Source organism: Sceloporus occidentalis, unplaced genomic scaffold (genome assembly GCF_023333645.1).
Source record: "Sceloporus occidentalis isolate IW3139 unplaced genomic scaffold, rSceOcc1.0.p SCAF_171, whole genome shotgun sequence".
NCBI classification, from domain to species: domain Eukaryota; kingdom Metazoa; phylum Chordata; class Lepidosauria; order Squamata; family Phrynosomatidae; genus Sceloporus; species Sceloporus occidentalis.
This window is the reverse complement of record NW_028317151.1, coordinates 922,934-948,196: the sequence shown is the minus strand read 5'-3', so window position 1 is coordinate 948,196 and position 25,263 is coordinate 922,934. Positions and strand designations below refer to the sequence as shown.

General features: G+C 39.6%; 1 protein-coding gene across 2 annotated transcripts in view; it reads left to right on the top strand.

Annotated features, from left to right (window-relative positions):
• LOC149279321 (GATOR1 complex protein NPRL3-like) overlaps positions 1-25,263 on the top strand; it is a 111,210-nt gene that overhangs the window by 58,966 nt on the left and 26,981 nt on the right. For both annotated transcript variants that reach the window (XM_089501323.1, XM_089501322.1), the window contains 3 exons: positions 2,857-3,013; positions 14,188-14,294; positions 17,257-17,386. In XM_089501323.1, the coding sequence (XP_089357449.1) occupies positions 2,857-3,013; positions 14,188-14,294; positions 17,257-17,386 (394 nt within the window). The remainder of the gene's footprint in view (positions 1-2,856; positions 3,014-14,187; positions 14,295-17,256; positions 17,387-25,263) is intronic.

Sequence of the window (25,263 nt, the reverse complement as noted above, 5' to 3'; positions counted from 1 at the left end):
TATCTTTGAAGCCAGCCAATGCAATTTACCCCATCAAATCATATATTTTTAAAAACTAGACACCCTAAGGTATTTAAATGCTGGTATTTTAACCCTTTCCATGCACTAATTTTACCACCAGCCTTTGTGAAACTTTATGGTAGTATATATATTTTTTTTCTCACACATGTTGTACTTCAGGTATAAATTTATCGCTCCTGGTATATGTCCGTGTCAAACAACACAAACCCAATATGTATTCAGTAACATCTCCTGAGCGCAGTGATACCCCCCATGCATGGGTTTGTAGGGTTATTTGGGCGGTAAAAGGCCGCCTTTGTGAGTTGTGTATTTTTATTCCATTTAGACATCTGATCCTACTGCCCCCATCTTTGAACCCGGCCAATTCAATTTACCCCATCCACTCATGCATTTTTTAATACGAGACACCCTATGGGCATTTGTAATGCCAATATTTTAACTGTTTCCATGCTGGAATTTTTGTAAAGATAAAGAATTTTAGGATTTGCTTATTAAAAACTGTTACTATATATATATATATATATATATATATATATATATATATTTTTTTTATTATTATTTATTTTTTTTTTAAACATTTTTGAACAATTTTTTATTTTTTTTATACTAATCACTCATTAGTGAGCTGGGCTCCATTGACCTTGCATGGTTGGATGCAGTACCTCCATTCAACCTGCAGGAGGGGCTCGAGAGTTTTCAAGAGGGTCTGGATAGACCCTCTGTGAACTCATATCTATTGTTGATGCCATCCTGTGAATGACGGCAACGTCATTTACAGGATGGCATTTGTGGTTGCTCCTCGGAGCAATCAAAAGGCTATCGGGGTAGGGGGGGTAGTGTTACTGACATGCCTCGATATCGAGGCATGTCTGCAACACCGTTTATTTTTAGGAAACGTTTCCGATCGCTTCCTAAGCTGTTTTAGCCGGGAGCCGCCGCGATCTTTGATGATCGGTTTTTAACGGGCATTGTCATTATCTCGTTGCACGGAAACCCCTAACATGTACGTGGATTGTCGTTAAGGGGTTAAAGCGCAGCAGTAGGCACCAACATGTGCACAAGAGGACTAAATAAGACAAGTGCCAGTGAAATAAACCTGTGGCAGTGTAGGAGCCAAAGCCCTAATCCTATTCACGAGGTGAAAGGCCCAAACCCAGACATGCCAAAAACTCCAAGGTAGGAAAGCGCAATAAAGCAGGACCAGCCTCAGCAGCCTAAAGGAAAAAAATGACGCGCAGCGCGGTGAATGGCGGCAGGCGTACCGCACAAACCTAATGCAGATGTGACAGGCGCCCACAAGCCCCCACAGCTCTGCGAGACAAGCAACAAGCACCGCCCGGTTGAAATAAAATCAACCGCGCAAAGCCGGGAAAAACTAAACTGCACGGCGAGACAGTTTAGAACAAAGGACCAACAGAGGGCTGCCCCACGCTGCCAGCAAAAGAGCCGGCACTCGAGGCAGAGGAAGGACAAAAAAACAGTGGTCAGATGAGTGACGCGCCACATGGGTTTGAGGGAAGGGAAGGCGGAAGCGGTATCTAGCAAAGGTAGGTAAACGAATTAGCAGAGAGGATAAAACTGATCAGAAGAAATAAAAAACAAATAGGCAATAAAACGAATCAAAACATACAAAAATAAAATATATATATAGCCAGCGTATAGTGATGAGGGAGCAGTAAAGCAGTGGAGTGACAGACCTCGTGCTCCCACCACAGGATGGAAGATAGGAGATGATGGAAGATGAGAAAGGTAAGAGATGGGGAGAAGGGTGTAAAGGCTGTGTATATGTGTGTATGGGCAGTGTGTATGTAAGCTGGTGTGTGTGTATATATGTGTGAGGGCAGTGTATGTGTATACACAGGCTTGTGTATGGGCAGTGTGTGTGTGTGTGTGTGTGTGTAAAGTCAGTGTAGGTATTTGTATGTTTATAAGCTGGTGTGTGTGTGTGTATATGTGTAAAGGCAGTCGTGTGTAAGGGCAAAGTGTGTGTGTATATGCGTATTAATGCGAAGGTGTGTGTAAGGGCAGTGTATGCATATATGCGTGTTAATGGGCAGGTGTTTTTAAAGGCAGCGTGTATGTGTGTTTATGGACAGGTGTGTGTAAAGCAGTGTGTAAGGGCAGTGTAGGTATTTGTATGTTTGTAAGCTGGTGTGTGTGTAAAAGCAGTCGTGTGTAAGGGCAGTGTATGTATATATGCGTATTAATGGGCAGGTGTGTGTAAGGGCAGTGTATGTGTATATGTGTGTTTATTGGCAGTCATGTGTAAAGGCAGTGTATGCGTTTGTGTGTTTATTGGCAGGTGTGAGTAAAGGCAAGTTGTAAGGGCAGTGTAAATAAAACAACGTCTGTTAAAAAAAAAAAAATTAAAAAAAGGCTGGGGGGCACAATTTTCCTTTCTTGCCTTGGGTGCAAAATGAGCTAGCTACGGCTCTGCTTTATGCCTATCCCGTGCATGTTTTAACTCCACTTCTGCTGGGAGACAGTTCTACTTCAACCACCTTCTTAGTAAAGTAAAATTTCCTGCATTTTTTTTCAACTTCCGTAATGTCAGTTGGTCAGACTTGCAAGGTGGAGCCTCACAATTGACTCATACAGAGGCAAAACTATATTTTTATATAAGACAATATATTTACTAGCTCTTGGCCAGCAAGTTTGTCTGCAGTTATTCCCAAGTTCTCATTTAATGATTTCCCTAAGATATCTCCATTTAAGGCATAAAAATAAGGCATTTAAGTTAGAAAAACAGCTATGTATGATCTGGTCATATGATTTAAGACAAAAAAAATCACATGCAGATTTTCAGTTTTACACATTTTAAATTTGTCCAAACAGGCCATACCATGCAATGCTGCTTCTGAAAGATGAGAAAATCTTACTGAATGAGCTTCCACTGGATTGTTCTCCTGCATTAGTAAGAATCATCAAGTCTGCATCTGCAGTGAAGAACCTGCAGCAGTTGGCTCAAGATGCTGACCTAGCCTTATTGCAGGTACCGTACATATTTTGCCAGTCCATAATGATGGTGTATGAGTAACAGAGTTGCCTCCAGTCAGCCCTTAGGCTCTGGTTGACCCTGACTGTAAAACACATTTCTGGGATATCCCAGCTTTAGCACAGGCATCTCCATTAAATATAAATTACATCGCTTTCTTTCAGACAAGGATACACAGATTTGTTTAGCCTCTTTATAATCCTTGAGGCCTGGCATGGTACAGCCCTGGGTTAAGTGATCATTGTATGCCAGCTCCATGATTTCTCACTTAAGGAAGCCATTTAAAAAAAAAACCAGACCAAATAATAAAGTCACTTGGGAAGGCCACTCCATACTCATTTTTGTAAGATTTATCCCCCCCTCACACTGCAATATCCCAAAGCGCTTAAGCCAGTTGCAACATCTCTGAGAGAGGCAGCGTTGCCATGTCATTGGTGGTTCCTGTTTATTTTAATTGCCAGGAAAGATTCTGAAAGGTACACCATTCACTAAGCTGCTGCTGATCCACGTTTCCTTGAAAGTCTAGGGCTATCCAACTTAGATATACCGGATTGGGAACCGACATTTTAGGCCCCTTCTTGTCTGGCAGACCCTTCTAAGGAATGGGCACCAAAGGCGCAAGAGATCCAGAACACTGGATAAGTAATAGTCTCCTAACTCGACCAATGTTTTTTGCTATGTTTTGTTGATAGTGCCGATAGTCGGAGACAAATTACATGTTTTCATCAAGTTACCCTGTTTGCTATATGTTTCATTTTGTGGCCTGCTGGTGCCACAGGCTCTATGGCCTTGTCTTTGGGATGACAAAGGTTATACTTCAACATCCTTTTGTATTACTTTGTTTAAATATTTGCTTAATATATGTAAGTATTGTACGATTCGGTGGAGATGAATGTATTCAATGTATTTTGCTGTCATTAGCAACAAGTTACACATTCTCATTATATTATTACTCGGACCACTTCATGTGTCATTTGGAGGCCTACTGAACCCACGGGATACATGGTCATACCAGATGTGACACAAGGTCCTCTGGTAATTTTCATATCACCCTGTTTGAATATATATTATCTATATGGAAGAATTTGATGACTCTGCTGAGTTTGGCGTTCTTTGCTTATTTTATTATTATTTGATTATGAACTTTAAGAATTCATCATGGTATCACCTAGGAAACTTCACATGTTGCTTGGAAGTCTACAGGATACAAAGCCTTATCTTTCATTACCTTACAGATTGTTAGGGATATTAATGAGACAAAATAGGCAAAACCAATATTTTATCACACACGCAAAATAACGACGCTACCAAATATTGTAGTACCACATCCACAATATGAATTTAAGGAGATACCCTATATTTTATCTCCGATCCTAAATTCTTTCAGATCGCCGAAAATCATAATTCAAATTAGATAGATATCGCCACGATAGTCAATCAAAAATATTATTTATTGTGAATACAATTTATAAAATATATATATGAGTCACACAGTGCATAATATAAAACACAAAATTCTTAAAACATATCAAAAATGAATCAAATCAAATACAGTATATTATCGTTAGTTATCAATATGAATTGGTATTTTATGAGTCTAACACACAATTTCCAATCCACTCAGCAACCAAAAATTGATAATAATCAGGGCAGTAATAAAGATATCACTCTCTCTCTTATATTAGTTCAACTAATATGACAAATTAAAATAATTTAGTAATGTCTAAGAGTATTAGTGAAGTTCCTAATAGATGCAAATAATGTCAAACTTCATCTATAGATAAATATACCTTTTCTTTATTGTTATTATCACGGGTTATAAGCTGCAGTCTCACAAGCCGTCATATACAATAATGCAATATACTATTTCCCAGAAACAGGGAATTCTATACGAAGAAGACAAAATTCCTCTCTATTCAGAATAATAAAACAATTATAATTACCACCACTTGTTGCTGTTGTCCAACTGGTCCTTGTAGAAGTTAATCCAATTTCAGTGGCAAGAAATTAAGTAGGAAAGAAATATAACTTTCTAAAAGTTATATAGGTTAGAACTCAAAGTAACTCTAAGAGTAAAATATGGTGCCAGAATCTTAAAATTCCAATTCTCTGGGGTAAATTTGGTGAATAAGTCCGTCAGGGTCTGTCTCTTTCAGGGTGCGATCTTTTTCTTTTTATTAAAGACATAAGCTTTTAAAGACAGGGCTTATTATCATAACCTCCACCTTTTAATTGGAATTCTCCAATCATAACGGTGGGTTTTACCCATTATAATTAGGATTTCTACTCATATTTACACCGTTGTAATTTCTTAATTTACCTGTGAGAGACGCTCTGGTCTAAGAATTAACTTAAAACCATTACATATGTGTTTGGAATTTATCCTTGGTCACCCTAATCGCCAAATGTTACTTCCTAGATAGTAACTCAGGTCTTGGTAGTCTTCCCATGTATTCCCCATTCCAATTTACATTCCTAAGGATATGCAGTGTCTACTCCTTAACTTTCTCATGGAAGATAACATTAATTGTATCATATATATATACTGAAACATCTATATACATGAATACTCCTTTGTTCTCAATTATAGAGGGAACAAGGACAAAAAGAAATAATCACTATATCATTAAGTAAAATAAAATGGCTCTGACTCCATTTTGTGCTCATGTAGAAAACCTATATAGAATACATGTTTTCTGTGATAAAATATCTGACAAGATTTATCTTTGGGACCTTTTTTGTTATCAAGTTTGGATATATGCTTTTTTTATGTGGATCGTTGAAACTGCACTCACTGGACCTTTTTCTACTGCGAAGAGTTTGATTTGGATACGATATAACGTTAGATGTACGGGAGTATATAATCTCTTAAAATCAGAGGTCATTTATCTACACACATACACATAAATCGAGGACCACATATAATATGTGGTTAGATTTTTGATTAATTCCTTATACTCCACATATCTATATCTGAATATTTGGTATTATTCATATACCCTTTGTCTAGCTAACAAACAACATCTCTTCAATACTCGACGTGTTGGGTGGTGTTTTACCATCTGCTTTAGATATGTTTCTACGCATTTTATTCATACACTATACTCAGGGTCGAGATTACATTACATATTCAAGCTTTTTTGTTGGTCACTCTGTGCCAGGTTGCACTGATTTGTCTGTTTGCCCATATACACTCACTAGCCACTTTATTATGTACACCTTGCTAGTACTGGGTTGGACCCACTTTTGCCTTCAGAACTGCCTTCATTCTTCATGGCATACTTTCTACAAGGTGCTGGAAACATTCAGTTGGTACCAAGGGGCCCAAAGTGTGCCAAGAAAATGTCCCCCACATCATTACAACACCACCACCAACCTGAACCATTGATACAAGGCAGGCTAGATCTATGCTTTCATGTTGTTTACACCAAATTCTGGCCCTGCCATCTGTCACAGCTGGAGTCGAGACTCATCAGACCAAGCAACATTCTCCCAGTCTTCCATTGTCTAATTTTTGCCTGTGCAAATTTTTGCCTCAGTTTCCTGTTCTTAGCTGACAGGAGTGGCCTCCCGTGTGGTCTGCTGCTGCTGTAGCCCATCTGCTTCAAGGTTCGACGTGTTGTGCGTTTAGAGATGGCATTCTGCATACCTTGGTTGTAACGAGTGGTTATTTGAGTTACTGTTACCTTTCTGTCATCTCAAACCAGTCTGCCTATTCTCCTCTGACATCAACAATGCGTTTTCGTCCACACAACTGCCGCTCACTGGATGTTTTCTCTTTTTTTGGATCATTGTCTATAAACCCTAGAGATGGTTGTGCGTGAAAATCCCAGTAGATCAGCAATTTTTTAAATACTCCGACCAGCCTGTCTGGCACCAACAACCATGCCACGTTCAAAGTCACTTAAATCCCCTCTCTTCCCCATTTTGATGCTCGGTTTGAACTTTAGAAAGTTGTATCGACCACGTCTATGTGCCTAAATGCATTGTGTTGCTGCCATGTGATTGGCTGATTAGCTATTTGAACAGGTGTACCTAATAAAGTGGCCAGTGAGCGTATATATTCGACCATTCTCCCTTTTTTGATAATTTGGGTGCATAATACTTATAGCTATCATGATTAGTATTATAATCGCTGATAAATACTGGGGTCGCAGTGGTCGCATTAGCATGTGTGATCTTGGATGTGGGTGTGTGTGTGGGTGTGTGATTATGGATGTGTGTGTGTTATTATGGATTTGTGTTAGGGATATTCAAAAATCATTTATTATAAAAACACAATCTACAAAATATCTATGATCTGTGCACTGCAAAAGATAAAACAGAAAAAATATTTTCAGAACATGTCAAAATAAATCATGACATAGAATACAGCGTATTATCGATTGGTTATCAGGTTTAAATCACTGGCTTATGGCTCCAACAGGTGAAACAGCACATTACATAAACATCTCCAATTTATTATTATTATTATCTAGGGCTGCAACTAACGATTATTTTCATAATCGATTAGTTGGCCGATTATTTTTTCGATTAATCGGATAAAAAAATTAAATTTTTCATTTATTTTAAATTATTTAATAAAGTAACATAGGATGTTAAAAACAAACGGCAGAATAAAAATTTTTTCTTGTTTTTATTTCCCCAACCTGCCCCCCAGTTATGCATGGCTTGCCACACTGCCCTCCCCAACATGCCACACTGCCCTCCACACATATGCCTTATATACCCTATATGCCTTATACCCCCAGATATGTCACTCCGTCCTCCTCAGGTATGCCGTATACCCCCCTGATATGCCATAGTGCCCTCATAGGATTTGCAGACTCGTTCACAGACACAATACTTTTATAAATAAATACAGGATTAATCTTCACTGCCCCCAGGATTTAGGTTCCCCTCAGTTTGCCCCCCTTTACCTCTAACTGCACCTTAAGTTAACTTTATTAAATTAATTAAATTAACCCTCAGTCCTCAGCATTAAATTAATCCTGAAGAGAAGACCCCATTAACCACAACTGCCCCTAAATTAACCCATTAACTATAACTGCCCCTAAATTAACCCTAAACACCCCATCAACCACAACTGCCCCTAAATTAACCCTAAACACCCCATCAATCACCACTGCCCCTAAATTAACCCTAAACACCCCATTAACTATAACTGCCCCTAAATTAACCCTAAACACCCCATTAACTATAACTGCCCCTAAATTAACCCTAAACACCCCATTAACTATAACTGCCCCTAAGTTAACCCTAAACACCCCATTAACTATAACTGCCCCTAAGTTAACCCTAAACACCCCATTAACTATAACTGCCCCTAAGTTAACCCTAAACACACCATTAACTATAACTGCCCCTAAGTTAACCCTAAACACCTCATTAACTATAACTGCCCCTAAGTTAACCCTAAACACCCCATTAACTATACCTGCCCCTAAATTAACCCTAAACACCCCATTAACTATAACTGCCCCTAAATTAACCCTAAACACCCCATTAACTATAACTGCCCCTAAGTTAACCCTAAACACCCCATTAACTATAACTGCCCCTAAGTTAACCCTAAACACCCCATTAACTATAACTGCCCCTAAGTTAACCCTAAACACCCCATTAACTATAACTGCCCCTAAGTTAACCCTAAACACCTCATTAACTATAACTGCCCCTAAGTTAACCCTAAACACCCCATTAACTATACCTGCCCCTAAGTTAACCCTAAACACCCCATCAACTATAACTGCCCCTAAGTTAACCCTAAACACCCCATCAACTATACCTGCCCCTAAGTTAACCATAAACACCCCATTAACTATACCTGCCCCTAAGTTAACCCTAAACACCCCATTAACTATAACTGCCCCTAAGTTAACCCTAAACACCCCATTAACTATAACTGCCCCTAAATTAACCCCCACCTCCCCTAACTTTCAGCAGCCCAAATAATAATTTTATACTCACAGATGAGTGTCACAGCCATGGCGATGCTAAAGAAATGGGCGGAGCCAATCGGCCCTGACTGCAGGGAGGAACTGTAAGTAGCAACTGCTGCTGTGACTCCTGTGAGTCACATTAACGGATTATAACACGAGGGGTATTTTTCAGAGCATGTGCTCTGAAAAAACCCTCATTTTATAATCGATAAAAATCGATTCAACTAATCGATAATGAAATTCGTTGCCAACGAATTTCATTATCGATTATCATCGATTTTATCGATTAGTTGTTGCAGCCCTATTATTATCTTTTACTTATATAGCGCCAGGTGGATACAATCTTATATTAACAGCATGAGTTAATATCAAACCAGTTCATTTCCAATCCACTCAGCAACCACAAATAAAAGAAAAAATAATAGTGATGGCACCTGTATCTCACTATATTAATAATGTCTCTAGAGTATTAGTGATGCAAATAATATCAAACTTCAGAAAAAAATACTTGATTACAAGTAAAAAAAAAAAACCTTTTACATCATTGTCATTATTACAGGTTAAAAGTTGCAGTCTCACAAGCCGTAATATACAATAATGAAATATATTATTTCCACAAAACAGGGATAAAATAAGCAGGCAAAATTCACCTCTAGTCAGAATAATAAGAACCCCATTATATTTACCACCACTTGTTGCTGTGGTCCAACTGGTTCATGTAGATATAAATCCAGGTTCAGTGGAAAAATTAAATGGAGGGAAAAAGAACTTCAAATGAGGCAAACACCATAAAATTTGAGTTAGCCAGGAGAAGATAGTAAATCTGAAAATTATTAGATAAAGTAATTATGAGAGTAAAAATATGGTCCAAAATCTCTCTCTATTTTCCGTCTTCTCCCCTGACTTTTCTTAAACATAAACTTCTAAAGACTATGCTTATTACTATAATCTCCCCATATTGATTGGAATCCTCCAATCAAAATTATGGCTATTACTCATTATAATTAGAAATTTCATAGCATATTTACACAATTTTATTTTCATTATTCACCGCTGAGAGATGCTTCAGTTTAAGGAACTTATTTGTTCTCCATATATGTAGAGAAAAAATCCTTTTAATTATATATAGCAAGCAAGATATGTCTGAGTCCATTTTGTGTTTGTGTGAGTGTAATATGCTAAAATGTACTACAGTTACTTTTCATCCTAAATAACACCGTGAATAAACCAAAAACACGTGCTACTATGGTGAGATGTGCTGAATAATAAGTAAATTAATATGATAAATAATACTTCCCAAAAATGGACCGCAGCTGCCCAAACGACACTCTTCCTCAAAGTGTAAAAGTATAAGCGAAATTGTATGGGGCGCATGTACATATAGAGGGAAAAAGAAACAACACAATATAGTGTAGATATGTAGTCATTGATTTACTAATCTGCGTATATATAGGCAACATACCATTGCACAATTTAATATATATGTAGCATGTATAATTTAATATCTATATGTAGCATGTTAATATATAATTTTTCACTCACACAGCACTTTAGGATATTTATCAACCATTATTATCATTAACACACAAACACATCACATACAATTGAATCCATTTAATTAATGTATTAATTTATTCATTTATAATCCATCATTATTATCAACACACAATTTAATATTTAAACACATCACATACAATTAAATCAATTGATTTATATTAATATAAATTAATTCATTATTTCATCATCACATGATCACTTTATTCAACATATTTATTAATATATAATTATTCATTTAACACAATTTCAACACATCACTTTATATATAGACACATCGATTATCAACATGCACACTTAAAATCCAATCAATTATGTATACATTTTGATCTCATATAAAGTAATAGACTCTCTTAATTATTCAATGGATATATATCCAACGGACTTTACATCCTCTGCAGCTATGTATAACACACTTGTAGGTTACACTTTCTAGTTAAATATCCGGTACGATCTATGTTCTCTTGTAGATACACACACACACAACTGTAGAACATATGGTGGATATTCCTGTCCTTTCTCTGGTTCCCCTTTTGGTCTCTTTTCTTCGTCTCTTTTTCGTTTCTTTAGTATATTAACCGTCTCTCTCTTTGATCACCGAGAGGCGCATTTTGAAGATCCTCCCGTATACAAGCTAGACAGCCTTCGTTTTTCACCTACAACTTTATTAACAAACAAGAGAACAATCAGAGAATACAGACGATACGCGATGACATCAAGGGAAAAGGTCAACACGCGACGACACATACGGAAACGGCTATAAAAGAACAGACAGAGGAAACTGAACCACTCACGGATTGCTGATTATTGCTGATATTTTCACCAATTGATCTCCTGAAGAAGCCCAAGGGGCGAAACGCGTTGAAAGACTCAATTGGACTTCACCACATCCTACCTTTTGGTGGACTTTTATACCAAACGCCTGCATATGAACTTTTGTGCATGAAAAATTGTGAGTGCATTCTTATTGGTACACCTGTATTTTACCTTGAGATACTGCACCATTTTTAGTTTTTCTAGATTTTCATATGAAGAATATTAAAGATTTTACATAGTCCATGCTGATGGATTGGAATCACCTTCTTTATTTGTGAGTGCAACATATCACTTGATCACTACATTGGACATACCATCTACACTATATTGTGTTGTTTCTTTTTCCCTCTATATGTACCTGCGCCCCATACAATTTTGGTTCGCTTATACTTTTCATCCTAAAATATCTGACAGTGTGTAAGCATGGATGTGTAATTGCGTGTATGAGCATGAATGTATAATTGTGTAAGTGGGGTGAGATGGAGTGTAAATTGTGTGTGTTTTACATATGTTGTATGTTGGAAGCAGGGCAAGGGGCAAAGAAGGCACAGACCAGTGGGGGCAATGGTGGCACAGACCAGCTGTTGGAAGTTGGGGGCCCGTGGCAATTTTTCCCATCAGGGCCCGGTGGTTTCTAGTTATGCCCCTGATCATAATGCACTTTTAACGCCACACTACTCACTGGTTTAGTTTTAGTTCTTTTTTGTTGTTGTTGATTTGTACTTCTCTGTTTTATCTCTGCTAGTCAATATATAGCATTGTAACTATATAACGGATTGGCTTGATTGTAGGCCGCATTTTTTTCTTTAAGTCTTTAAAGTGGGGGTGCGGCCTATTAGCAGGGTTTAGCTCAGGGATGGGCAATTCATATTGCCCGGGACATGCCATTCCGGGCGCCGGGCAGGTGTTTTTTTTCCTTTATCATTTAGCCCTGCTGCGGCCAAGCCCTGGCCGCGGAGGTTGTCTGAGCATATCGCGCAGACGTTCACTGGCTGGCACTGGCAGCCGGTGAACGCCTGTGCGATATGCGCAGATAACTTCCGCTGCTGCCGGCACTTCAGCCGGGGCTTCTTTGACTGAGAGTCGGCATAGAAGCCCCAGCGGAAGTGGCGAGAAACAGCAGAGGCTGTCTACACGCATCGCGCAGATGCCCACCGGCTGCCCCCGTTAGACTCCATGGAGCAGGGCCGTAGGAAGGGTGAGGCACTCGCCTCGGGCACAGCTGTGAGGGGTGCACAGCCGCCCAATCAGCAGCTGCAGCCTCCAGGACTGGTTGGGGAAATCAGAGATCTCCCTAACCAGCTCAACAGGGCCCCGTGGTGAATCACATTGCTGCCTAAAAATCAGTAACGATCCTATAGGGGAGGAGGCCAGCGGAAAGACCACCTTCCCTGGGCCGGTCTTTTTATTTTTTTTTTTATTTTTTTTTCCCAACTCTAAATTACACTGAAGACATTTTCTAAATTAAAATCGTTTTTCATCAAAAGCAAGACCAAGCAAACCTAAAAGGACTATACCATCAGGAAAATTATTTCCAGCTAGCATCGCTATGGAATAAACAAGCATCTGCATCCGCAATTCAAGACCAGCTGAAACAGGAGTGTATTACTCCATTAAGCCAAAGCAGTCAACATTAAGTACGGACTTCATTCTCCAAACCACTTCTTCATCAAAAACAAGTCTAAATATTTAGCATGGACCAGCCAATACAGAAATTTCACAGTCAAAGACAGGAAAAATGATCAAAATTTTGCATTTTAGCTTGCAGTACCACAGCATATGTGATGAGATGGCTGCATGAGAGTTAACACTGTATCATATGGAGCAGATAATATTCAGCTATGCGTAAGATCAGCTACACTTTGCAGAATAGTGTGCCACTTCTATTTGCAGGGGAGGTCTGGCAGCCTAAGGCCTGGGGGGCAAGTCTAGCCCTTTTTGTAGGATTTGCATGTTTTATTTTATTCATATGTGATAGAAGAGGCCAGGCTCAGAAAATCTCTGAAGGTTTGGAAAAAGAAAAGGCGAATTTTAGAACTAATGCAGATGCTAGTTAGCCCAATTTTACCTCTCGAGGTGAAATTGTACATTTAAAAAAAAACCAATTACCGTATTTGCTCGATTATAAGACAAGGTTTTTTTCAGAGCAAATGAGCGATGAGCGGCACCCAGGGCGGACCGCCCCCCGCTAGGTACGCTACTGGCACTATGGCCGTTTTCAATCCCACTCGCAGCCGCTTAGTTTTGAACTTTGCGGCTGCCTTACATGTTTGTCTGCCTGCTGGCAGATGCATGCCATCCCTTCTGGCTTAAAGTTGTATGGAAGAGAATTTACTTTCCAACAGGACAACAATTTTAAACCTGAAGTCCAAGAAAGTGAAACAAGTCTTACTTTTGCATGGCTTTCCCATAGCAATCACTGGACCTCAACCCCATTGAACATAGAATTTGATGGAGCGTTTGCAAATGGTGGTTATACCAAGTCTTTTTTAGTTATGTACTAACAAATATTTAACCTTTTTTTGAGAAATAATGTATAATTTGTCAAACATGTATTTAAATTTTTTTAGACATTGAAAACAGATTGTGGTAGTGGACTCTGAATGCACTGTACGTGTTTGTATATATTTATAAATAATATACACATACATGCTGTAGGATTTAGCAATTATCAAGTTCTGTTCCAGTGGAAGGATTCATAAACTATTTATTCCTGGTGTGCCTTAAGGACTGGGTTGGGAACCACTAATCACACTCTGGCACACAGTGCCTTGTGGACTTTTGGTGTTTATGTAGTGTTGTATATCATAACTCAAAAAAATGTACATTCTACAAAGTATATTCTGTCTTTTTATACAGGTTTTCCAGCTTGCTGCACACTTGGTGTATTGGGGCAAAGCAATTATAATATTTCCATTGTGTGAGAACAATGTCTATATGCTGTCTCCAAATGCCAATGTTGGCCTGTAAGTATGATTTGTTAATCTCATATAGGTTAACCTGTATGTATTGGTTATATCACAGTATAAGTATCTCCGTTCCATTCTGTCATTGTCCCAAGTGTTAATTTCACAGTACAGAATTTACAGTTAATTTGTGTAAAAAATAAGCCCACTATATTTATACTAAGACCACTGTCTTCTTTAAAGCCCTTTTTGTAGGATTTGCATGTTTTATTTTATCCATATGCGAGAAGAGGCCAGGCTCAGAAAATCTCTGAAGGTTTGGAAAAAGAAAAGGCGAATTTTAGAACTAATGCAGATGCTAGTTAGCCCAATTTTACCTCTCGAGGTGAAATTGTACATTTTAAAAAAAAAACAATTATATCCTCAACAACTTCACTTTATTGCAAAATAAAAACACAAGCCATGGCTAATTTAACCCCTTCGCGACCTTTGCCGGTTCAGGACCGTCATGACATGAAGGTCGCTAAATGACCTTTGACGGTCCTGAACCGTCATAAAATAAAATAAGCTTAGAAAGTGATCAACGATCACTTTCTTCGCTTAAACGGCGTTACTGTAATGCCTCGATGTCGAGGCATTCAGTAACGCCGAGATCGGCATCGGGGGCCATGTCTGGCCCCTCCCCGGGGCGTCAACAGCCGCCATACATTGTATGGCGGCGGACGCCCGTTTTAAAAGCGTTTAGGAGGCGATCGACGATCGCCTCCTAAACTTAAATGGTGTCGCTGGAATGCCTCAATCAGGAGGCATCCAGCGACACCAAACACTTACCTCTGGGTGGGCTGTGACCGCTCCGGAGAGCGGTCACAGCCGCCGCTGCCGGTGATCTTCGCCATCAAGCAAGATGGCGGCGGTCCGGGAAAATAAACAATAAAGATGATAGAGTTAGCTAGACGGTCTCCAGACCCTCTAGAGAACTCTGGCTCCACTTGCAGGTTGAATACAGGTACTGCATTCAACCATGCAAGTCAATGGAGCCCAGCTTTCTAATCACTATGTGATTAGTAAAATATTAAAAAAAAAATAAAAAAAAATAAAAATGGAAAAAAAATAAAAAAAATGTGCTAACATTTAAAAATAATTATGCAGTGATGTCACTAGATGAACCATCCAGTACATTGCAAAATGTGTAAAAAAAATATAAAAAAGTATTAAAAAGATAAAATAAAAAAATAAAGTTTATTATTTTGAGCAAGTGCTAAAATTTCTCAAAAATCTCAACAAAGAGTTAAAATAAAAGCACTTCAAATACCCAAGGGGTGTCTAATATATAAAAAAAATGGCTGATGGGGTAAATTGGAGTGGCCTAGCTCAAAGATAGGGCATAGGTACAGACTGACCAAAATGGAGAAAAAAAGCGCTCTTCCCAAATGTGGCATTTTAAATCTGAAACAACCCGACAAACCCATGCATGTCGGGTATCACTGCACTCAGGAGATGTTCCTGAACACATATTGGGGGGTTGTTTGACAGTGGCATATACCAGAACCTGTATATCTATAACTAAAGTACAATTTGTGTGGAAAAAAAATAAAAAAAAAATACTATTACAAAGTTTGACAAAGTGTAGTTCTATAATTGGTGCATGGAAAGGGTTAAAATAACAGCATTTGGAATACCCTGGGGTGTCTAGTTTTCAAAAATATATGGTTTGAATGGGTTAAATTGAGTTAACCGGCTTCAAAGATATTCCAAAGAGGAGATGGAGGCAGAATGACCAAATGACCACCTGGATTACGCATGCCCCAAAAGTAGCCTTTTACCAGCCAAACAATCTGACAAACCCATGCATGTGGGGTATCGCTGTACTCAGGAGATGTTCCTGAACACATATTGGGGGGTTGTTTGACAGTGACATATACCAGAACCTGTATATCTATAACTAAAGTACAATTTGTGTGAAAAAAAAATAAAAAAAAAATACTATTACAAAGTTTGACAAAGTGTAGTTCTATAATTGGTGCATGGAAAGGGTTAAAATAACAGCATTTGGAATACCCTGGGGTGTCTAGTTTTCAAAAATATATGGTTTAAATGGGTTAAATTGAGTTAACCCGCTTCAAAGATATTCCAAAGAGGAGATGGAGGCAGAATGACCAGATTTGTTAAAAAAGATTTGGAAATCATAAAACGCTGCTTGTACTTATTGCCCTATAACTTACAAAAAACAGCAAAAAAACATAAAAACATTGGGTATCTCTAAACTCAGGACAAGTAGTAGAATCTATTTAGCTAGTTTTTTTACTTGCTTTTTTAGGTGAGTAAAAGATTTTTCAAATAAAAGTCATAAAATGTGTTTTTTTTCAATTTTTCACCATGTTTTTTTTATTTTTTTTATAGTAAATAAGATGATACGATCAAAATAATGGTATCCGAAGAAAGCCCATCTTGTCCTGAAAAAAACAATATATAACTTATGTGGGTTCACTAAATGGGTGAGGAGAAAATTACAGCTGAACACAAGCACCACAAAAGTGTCAAAACAGCTGCGGTCCCACAGGGTACAAAACGAAAAATGAGCCTGGTCCTTAAGGGGTTAAATCAGATTAACTATGCTAAAAGCAGTGAACGCATTAAAATGCATTTTAATACACATTTAGGCTACTTACAAGTGTAATTTTTATTAGAAAGCAATATAAAATGATCATTGTTGCTTTAAATACACATGGAAGCCACTTATGGGTTTTGTTCATTCATCCCTATGAACATTTGAGAGTATAGTGTATCTCTCATTATATTTTTGTAAAGAAAATGCAATTTTATTAAGTAAAATATAACAGGGATACACTAGCCTTAATAGTTAATAGATAGGCATGCATTGTCATGGGTGCTCATGTACATATGCATACTGTTCAATGAAGTGCATAAAATTACAAAGTTTCCAGTCTAGTTAATGGAACTGTTTTTGGGGTCTTTGTATACTGTTAAATCTTTTTAATGTATTAACTCTATTATTTTTCAGTTATTCATCATTGGCAGAAAAATTTTCTACTCAATTCCCTGCACAAGATCTCCCATTGGTTCTTGCAAAATTTTCACTTCCTCTTTCGCTGTCGGAGTTTAAAAACCCATTGTCACCTCCAGGTCAGGAGGTAAGTTAATGTGCTAAGTTGCTGACTTTTATCTTAAACCCTTGATGAGAATATTTTCATTGTCTTGGCCCAACTGTAATTTTCCTCTTCTCTAGAGTGCAAAGTAGGACTGGATAAGAAATTATTCTTATGTATGCTATATGTTTTATGAAACAAATATAAAAAAGTGGATTTACACTACAAAGCTAATGCAAATGGGAAAAACCTCAAAGTATATCTGAGTTTGGAAATAACTTACATGCCTGGAATTTTTGTTTGTCCTCATCTTTTACAGCCGAATATTAGAATGTGTGCATCACTTTTGGTAAGTTGTATTTTCTTGTCTGCTGATTAACCACTTTGCAACCTTAGGACGTCCTAAAAACATGGTCTAGATAACCCAGGATGTAATAGCACATCCTATGGTTTTTGAACTACTGAGGACATCTACCCACCATTGTATGGGAGATCAGACTATCATTAGGCAGCCTGGGATCTCCCCTCTCAGCAGAAGCTGGCATCGCTTACCGACCCAATGTCGAGTGCCGATTATACTAGAATACCGAAGAATGCCTGAACTAGGGCTGCAACTAACGATTATTTTCATATTTTTTCCGATTAATCGGATAACAAAATAAATGTAATTTTTTCATTTATTTAAAATAATTTAATAAACAAACAGGATGTTAAAAACAAACAGCAAAATAAAAAAACTTTGGTAAAAATGCATTTCTTGTTTTTATTTCCCAACCTGCCCCCCCTAGTTATGCACATTTGAGCCCAGGCTTGCCTCCCAGATGTGGCACACTGCCTCCCAGATGTGCCACTCCACCCTCTCCACATATGCCTTATATACCCTATATGCCTTATACCCCCTGATATGCCAGTGTGCCCCTTGATGTGCCTTAAACCCCATATATGTCATACCCCCAGATATGCCTTATACCCCCAGATATGCCATAGTGTCCTCATAGATTCACAGACTAGTTCGCAGATTCGTTCGCAGCCCACTGACACAATACTTTTATAAATAAATACAGGATTAATCTTCACTGCCTCCAGGATTTAGATTCACCTTAGTTTGCCTCCCTTTACCTCTAACTGCACCTTATTAAATTAACTCTCAGTCCTCGGCATTAAATTAACCCTAAAGACCCCATTAACCATAACTGCCCCTAAATTAACCCAAAAGACCCCATTAACCATAACTGCCCTTAAATTAACCCTAACAACCCAATTAACCCTAAACACCCCATTAACCATAACTGGCCATGAATTAACCCTAAACACCCCGTTAACCATAACTGCCCCTAAATTAACCCTGAACATCCCATTAACCATAAGTGCCTCTAAATTAACCCCTACCTCCCCTAACTTTCAGCAGCCCAAATATTAATTTTATACTTACTGTTAGATAAGTTGCTGAGCAGTGTGGATGATATAAGGAAAGGGGCGGGGCCAATCATCAGTGTTACTGCAGGGAGGGACTGTAAGTAGTAACTGCTGTAAGTGACATTGAATGAACCGGATTATAAAACGAGGGGTATTTTTCAGAGCATTTGCTCTGAAAAAACCCTCATCTGATAATTGATAAAATCGATTCAACTAATCGATAATGAAATTTGTTGGCAACGATTTTCATGATTAGTTGTTGCAGCCCTAGCCTGAACAGGTATTCTCTGCCAGCAGTGTCAGGACTAACAACGTGGGAAACAACTTCAAAAGAAAAAAATTTAAAATCAAGACTCTCCTGAGACCTAATCTAGTAAACACTAAATCCGTGAAGTTCAACCCTCCTACCTATTACTCCTGCTTTTGATCCCAAAGAGGCAAACTTTTCATTTTGTCACTTAGAGGGGACAATTTCCTTCTTGACTCCAAAAGGCAATCAGATTTCTCATTGGATCAAGAAACTCATATATTAGTGTTATATTCTATCATTTATAGCCCGGTATTGTTCTGCTTTTGTAAAACAATCCAGACCCTTTTTGAATGCATCCATCTCATTTGGCTAATTCAGTATTTCTTTATTTTCAATATAGGGAAAGGGATACATAAGAAGGGAGGGATAAAAACAAAATATGCAGATACCGAAATATGAAACACTTGAAGTAGCAATATACAGATTGAAATATTGCATGTTAAAGTACCGTATTTGCTCGCTTATAAGACAAGGTTTTTTCCAGAGCAAATGCTCTAATCGAGGTCGTCTTCTAATCAGACCTCATTCTGCTGGGGCCGTGCTGCTTACCGGGCTTTGATCGCGAGCAGCGTCTCTGCTATTAGCAGCAGGAGAACAGGAAGGTAGCACATAACTCCTCACATAATCTACCTCCCCCCTCCTTCCTCTGGGGGCGGGGCCAGAGAAGTTGCTCGCAGAGCTGGGCCCCTGCAGAAGTCTGCGAGTGGGAGATCTGCAGTTCAGGTAAGGGGGTGGGGGGTTTGAACGTGTGTGTGTATGTGTGATTAATGGAATGAATGAGTATTTAAATGTTTGAATGAGTGTGTGTGTGATAGCATGGATGTGTAAGGGGGGTGGGGGTGGTAGCATGGCATAGGGAGGCTGTAATCACACTTCTAACATCCCCAGGTTCCAGCATGTACTGGCTGCCTTGGCTTGATAGGAGTGTGATTGCTGTTAGCAGTATATATATATATATATATATATATATATATATCTCCAGAAATGCATTTTAACCCCCTATATGCCACTCAGCCCCATGATATGCCTTTTAACCCCCTATATGCCAGAGTGGCATATAGGGGTATAAGGCATATCATGGGGCAGAGGGGCATATAGGGGGTTAAAAGGCATATCATGGGGCACAGTGGCATATAGGAGGGTATAAGACATTTCTGGAGGCAGAGTGGCATATAGAGGGTTAAAAGGCACATCATGGGGCAGAGTGGCAAATAGGGCGGTATAAGGCATTTCTGGGGGCAGAGTGGCAAGCCTGGGGGCAGATGTGCATAACTGGGGGGGGCAGGTTGGCACCAGTCTGCCTCATCTACATCAATGTTGGGAATAAAACATCAGGGAGGAACTAAAGTTTCTGCTCGTGTTGCCGGGGGACCGCATTTTTGCCGGACCGCACTAAAAGTCTGCTGATCCGGTCTTCCAGACACCCTGGAGAAGGTAAGAAATGCTAAACCCCGATTATAGGCCGCACCCCCACTTTAAAGATTTAAATTATGGGGAAAAAGTGCGGCCTATACTCGAGCCAATACGGTATATATTTTAATTTTTTTTTGCCTTTTTTAAAATATTTTTAAGATTTTTTTTCAACTTGAAGGTTCCCCTGATAGTGACATCAGAGGGAAATTATTTTTACATTTTACTGTTTTTTTACTATTTTTTTCTAATGATTATTAATTTTATTTTAAATTTATTTTTTTCTAATCACACTGTGATTAGAAAGCTGAGCTCCATTGACTTGCATGGTTGAATGCAGTACCTGTATTCAACCTGCAAGTGGAGCCAGAGTTCTCTAGAGGGTCAGGAGACCGTCTAGCGAACTTTTTCGTCTTTATTATTTTTTTTCCCGGGTCGCCGCCATCTTGCTGATGGCGAAGATCACCGGCAGCTGCGACTGTGACCGCTCTCCGGAGCGGTCACAGTCCATCAAGAGGTAAGTGTTTGGTGTCGCTGGATGCCTCCTGATCGAGGCATTCCAGCGACACCATTTTAAGTTTAGGAGGTGAGGCCCCTTATTCCGATCATGGCGTTGCTGAATGCCTCGAGGTCGAGGCATTACAGCAAACGCCGTTTGGGTAAAAAAATCGATCACGGATCGATTTTTTTTTTTACCCGTTTTAACAAATTACGGTCCTGGCACGTCATTTGTCGTTAAACAACATGTTTTTCCGTGACGTGCCCGGACCGGCAATTGTCATCAAGGGGTTAAAAGGGTAGCAAGGCATTCAGTGACACGGAGAGGGGATCACATTTGCCACTACGACGGCGTCCTTAAAAAATAAATAAATACGTTTCCAAGAGGGTCTCTCCAGACCCTCCTGAGAACTCTAGGCTCCCCCTACAAGGTTAAATACACAGGTACTACATTCAACCATGCAGAGTCCAGCTTTCTGATCGGAATATGTTTACTTTTATGAGGAAGTCCTAAAATTAGCGCTATATTGTTACAAAAACTTCTTGCATGCAAACAGTTAAAATACTGGCATGTTAAATACCCATGGGGTGTCTGATTTGATGGAGTAAATTGAATGGGTTCAAAGTTGTCCAAAAATTGGACATGGGCACAGACTGATCACAGACTTCAAAAAAAGTGCAGACCTCTCAAAGTGGCCTTTTACCCAGGGCCGGCCTGACAATGGAGCCGAGTGGTGCAACCGTTCTAGGCGGCACTTTTGAAGGGGCGGCACTTTGCCGCCCCAAGCCCTTTTTTTTTTTTTTTTAAGCGAAAGAGAAAGGGGCGCCGAGTGGTTTTCGCTTACCAAGCTGTCGGTACCCGCTCGGCGCCCCTCTCTCCTCTGTGGCGAGTCTCCCTGTTGGGTCTCGGTGCCGGCTTGTAATGCTGAGTGCCGGAAGATTACCTCATTTCCGGCGCTCAGCATTACAAGCCGGCACTGAGACCGAACAGGGAGACTCACTGCAGGACTGCTGAAAGGTAAGTACAGGGGGGGTAAGGGTAGATAATAGGGAGGGAGGGAGGGAGAGGAAGGGTAGATGGGGGGGGGGGGCGGCATTTTAAAATTCGCCCCAGGCGGCAACACATGCATGGGAGGGTATCACTGTACTCAAGAGATGTTGCTGAACCCATATTGGGGTGTTTGACAGTGACATATGCCAGGAGTGGAAAATTTATACCTGAAGTACAATGTGCGTGAAAAAAAATACCACCACAAATTTTGGCAAAGGCTAGTGGTAAAGCGTGTGCATGTAGCGAGTTAAAATACCAGCATCTGAAATACCCAGGGGTGTCTAGTTTTGAAACATATCTGGTTTGATGCGGTAAATTTAGTAAGCAAGGTTCAAAGATGTCCCAAATAACACATGGGGCAGTATGACCACATGTCAGAATTCCAATTTGTAAAATGCACGCTTCCCAAATGTGGCCTTTTAGTCCCCAAACAACCCAACAATCCATGCACGGGGGTATCACTGTACCCAGGAGATGGCGCTGAACTGAAAATTGTGGTGGTGTTTGACAATGACATATACCAGGAGTGGTAAATTCATACCAAAAGTGTAATGTGCTTGGAAAAACACCCACAAAAATTACTTCCACAAAATTTGATGGCTGGGTAGCACTAAAGCACTAGAGTATCCCAGTAATCCCAGTATTTGAAATACCCTATGGTGTCAGTTTTCAAAAAATATATATAGTTTTATGGGTTAACTTTAATTGGCTGGCTTCAAAGTTGTCCCAAATAGGACATGGGGCAGAATTTTCAACATGTCAAAATTCCAAGTTCAAAAAGACTGAATTGTGTGTGCCCCATATGTGGCCTATCACTCCCCAAACAACCTGAGAAACATATGCATGGGTGGTATCACTGTACTCAGGAGATGTTGCTGAACATATAATGTGGTGGTGTTTTGACATATAGCATGAGCTGTGCATCTTACACCCATCAAACATATATGTTTGAAAACTAGACACCCCAGGGTATTTCAGATGCTGGTATTTTAACTCTTTACATACACTAATTCTGCTACCAACCTGTGTTAAACTTTGTGGTAGTATTCAGGCATCACTGGAAGAGTAGTCCACAGCAGCAGAGATTTTTTTAAATTAAAAAAGGCTAATATTAGCCTCCCTCCCAGGACCCATACACACTGCCTTTACACACACACCCGCCCATAAACACACACACCTGCCCATAAACACACATATACACATACACTGCCTTTACACACATATACGCTCCCTTACACACACAAATATACATGTACAGTGGCGTCTCCAGCTTTCATTTCAGTTAAAAATGCACGTCTAACGCATATATATATATATATATATATATATATATATATATATATATGCGTTAGACGTGCATTTTTAACTACATCATATGTACTTATCTCTTTGAAGTGATTGAAATATGATTTTAAAATAACAGCTGAACTCGCAGTTATTTTTCATTCTTTAATATTAGCCCCTGCTGCCAATATATATATATTAATATTAGACCCTGCTGCCGATATATAGAAATATTACACCCCGCTTCCGATATATATATTAATATTAGCCCCTGCTGCGGATATATACTTATATTATACCCTGCTGCTGATATATATTAATATTAGACCCTGCTGCCAATATATATATATAAATATTAAACCCTGCTGCCAAAACATATACATATTTGCCCCTGCTGCCAATAAAAATATAAATATTTGCCCCTGCTGCCAATATATATATATATATATATATATATATATATATATATATATGTATATATATATATATATATATATATGTATATATATATAAATATTAGACCCTGTTGCCAATATATTTTATAGTGAAAAATTGGACCCTACCCAAGCATTTCCTTGGGCCCCGCTCAATGCTCCCTTGCATGCAATCACTCCCTCCGCTACCACACCAAAAAAATATATTTGCCACACTGACTGCAGATCAGGGGAAGACAGTGAGAGTCAGTCCTTCTGACTGCACCATGACATTGAGAGGTCCTCTCCCCTGTAATCATCCCTTTGTCCCCTCATTCACTAAACCATACCGCTCTTTTACTTACACCCTGTAGTTCAGGTATAGTTCAAATAAACAACACAACAGAATAAGAAATACAAACCCTGTATTTGCAGGTATACATAAATAATGTATGGAAGCATAGCATAGCAGATACAGATCAACAGAATGACACACAAACCCAGCTATGCAGGTACAGATGAACTGGAAACCACATAACAACTAAGCATTAACGGTATAGATAAAACCCCCTAAATTACAGGCATAGCTCACAGGATGCAGCTCACCAGCCCTGGTGTCCACACTGCCCACATAGAACCCGACCAGCACCAAGATAACATTAACAAATTACAGTCGAGAGTGAGCCAACTTTGTCCCCCAAACAGCCCAGCGTGAGCACTGACACCAGTACAGGCTCTGCAACACCGACACCCAAACACACACACCAGGACAGGCTCTGCCACACAGACACCCAGACACACCAGGACAGGCTCTGCCACACAGATACCAGGACAGGCACTGACACCCAGACACACACACCAGGACAGGCTATGCCACACTGACACCCAAACATACACACACCAGGACAGGCTCTGCCACACCGACACCCAGACACACACACCAGGACAGGCTCTGCCACACCGACACCCAAACAAACACACACACACACACACACACACACACCAGGACAGGCTCTGCCACGCAGACAGCCATACACACACACCAGAACAGGCCCTGCCAAATCAACACACACACACACACCAGGACAGGCTCTGCCACACCGACACCCAAACACACACACACACACACACCAGGACAGGTTCTGCCACACCTACCCCCAAACACACACACACCAGGACAGTCTCTGCCACACTGACACACACACACACCAGGACAGGCTCTGCCACACAGACAGCCAAACACACACACACACCAGGACAGGTTCTGCCACACCTACCCCCAAACACATCCAAAATGCTTTCCACACTGGTTTTGCTGTTTGTTTTTCCCCTTTGTGTATTGATGCCCCAGCCAGCCCCCCTTTGGTTTTAATGTATTTCCCCCCACACCCTTGTGTATTGCCCCATGTGGATTTGTGCCCCCAGCCAGCCCCCTTTGTACATTATGCCCCTTGTGTATTGCCCCATGTGGATTTGTGCCCCCAGCCAGCCCCCTTTGTACATCATGCCCCAACACCCTTGTGTATTGATTTATGTGATG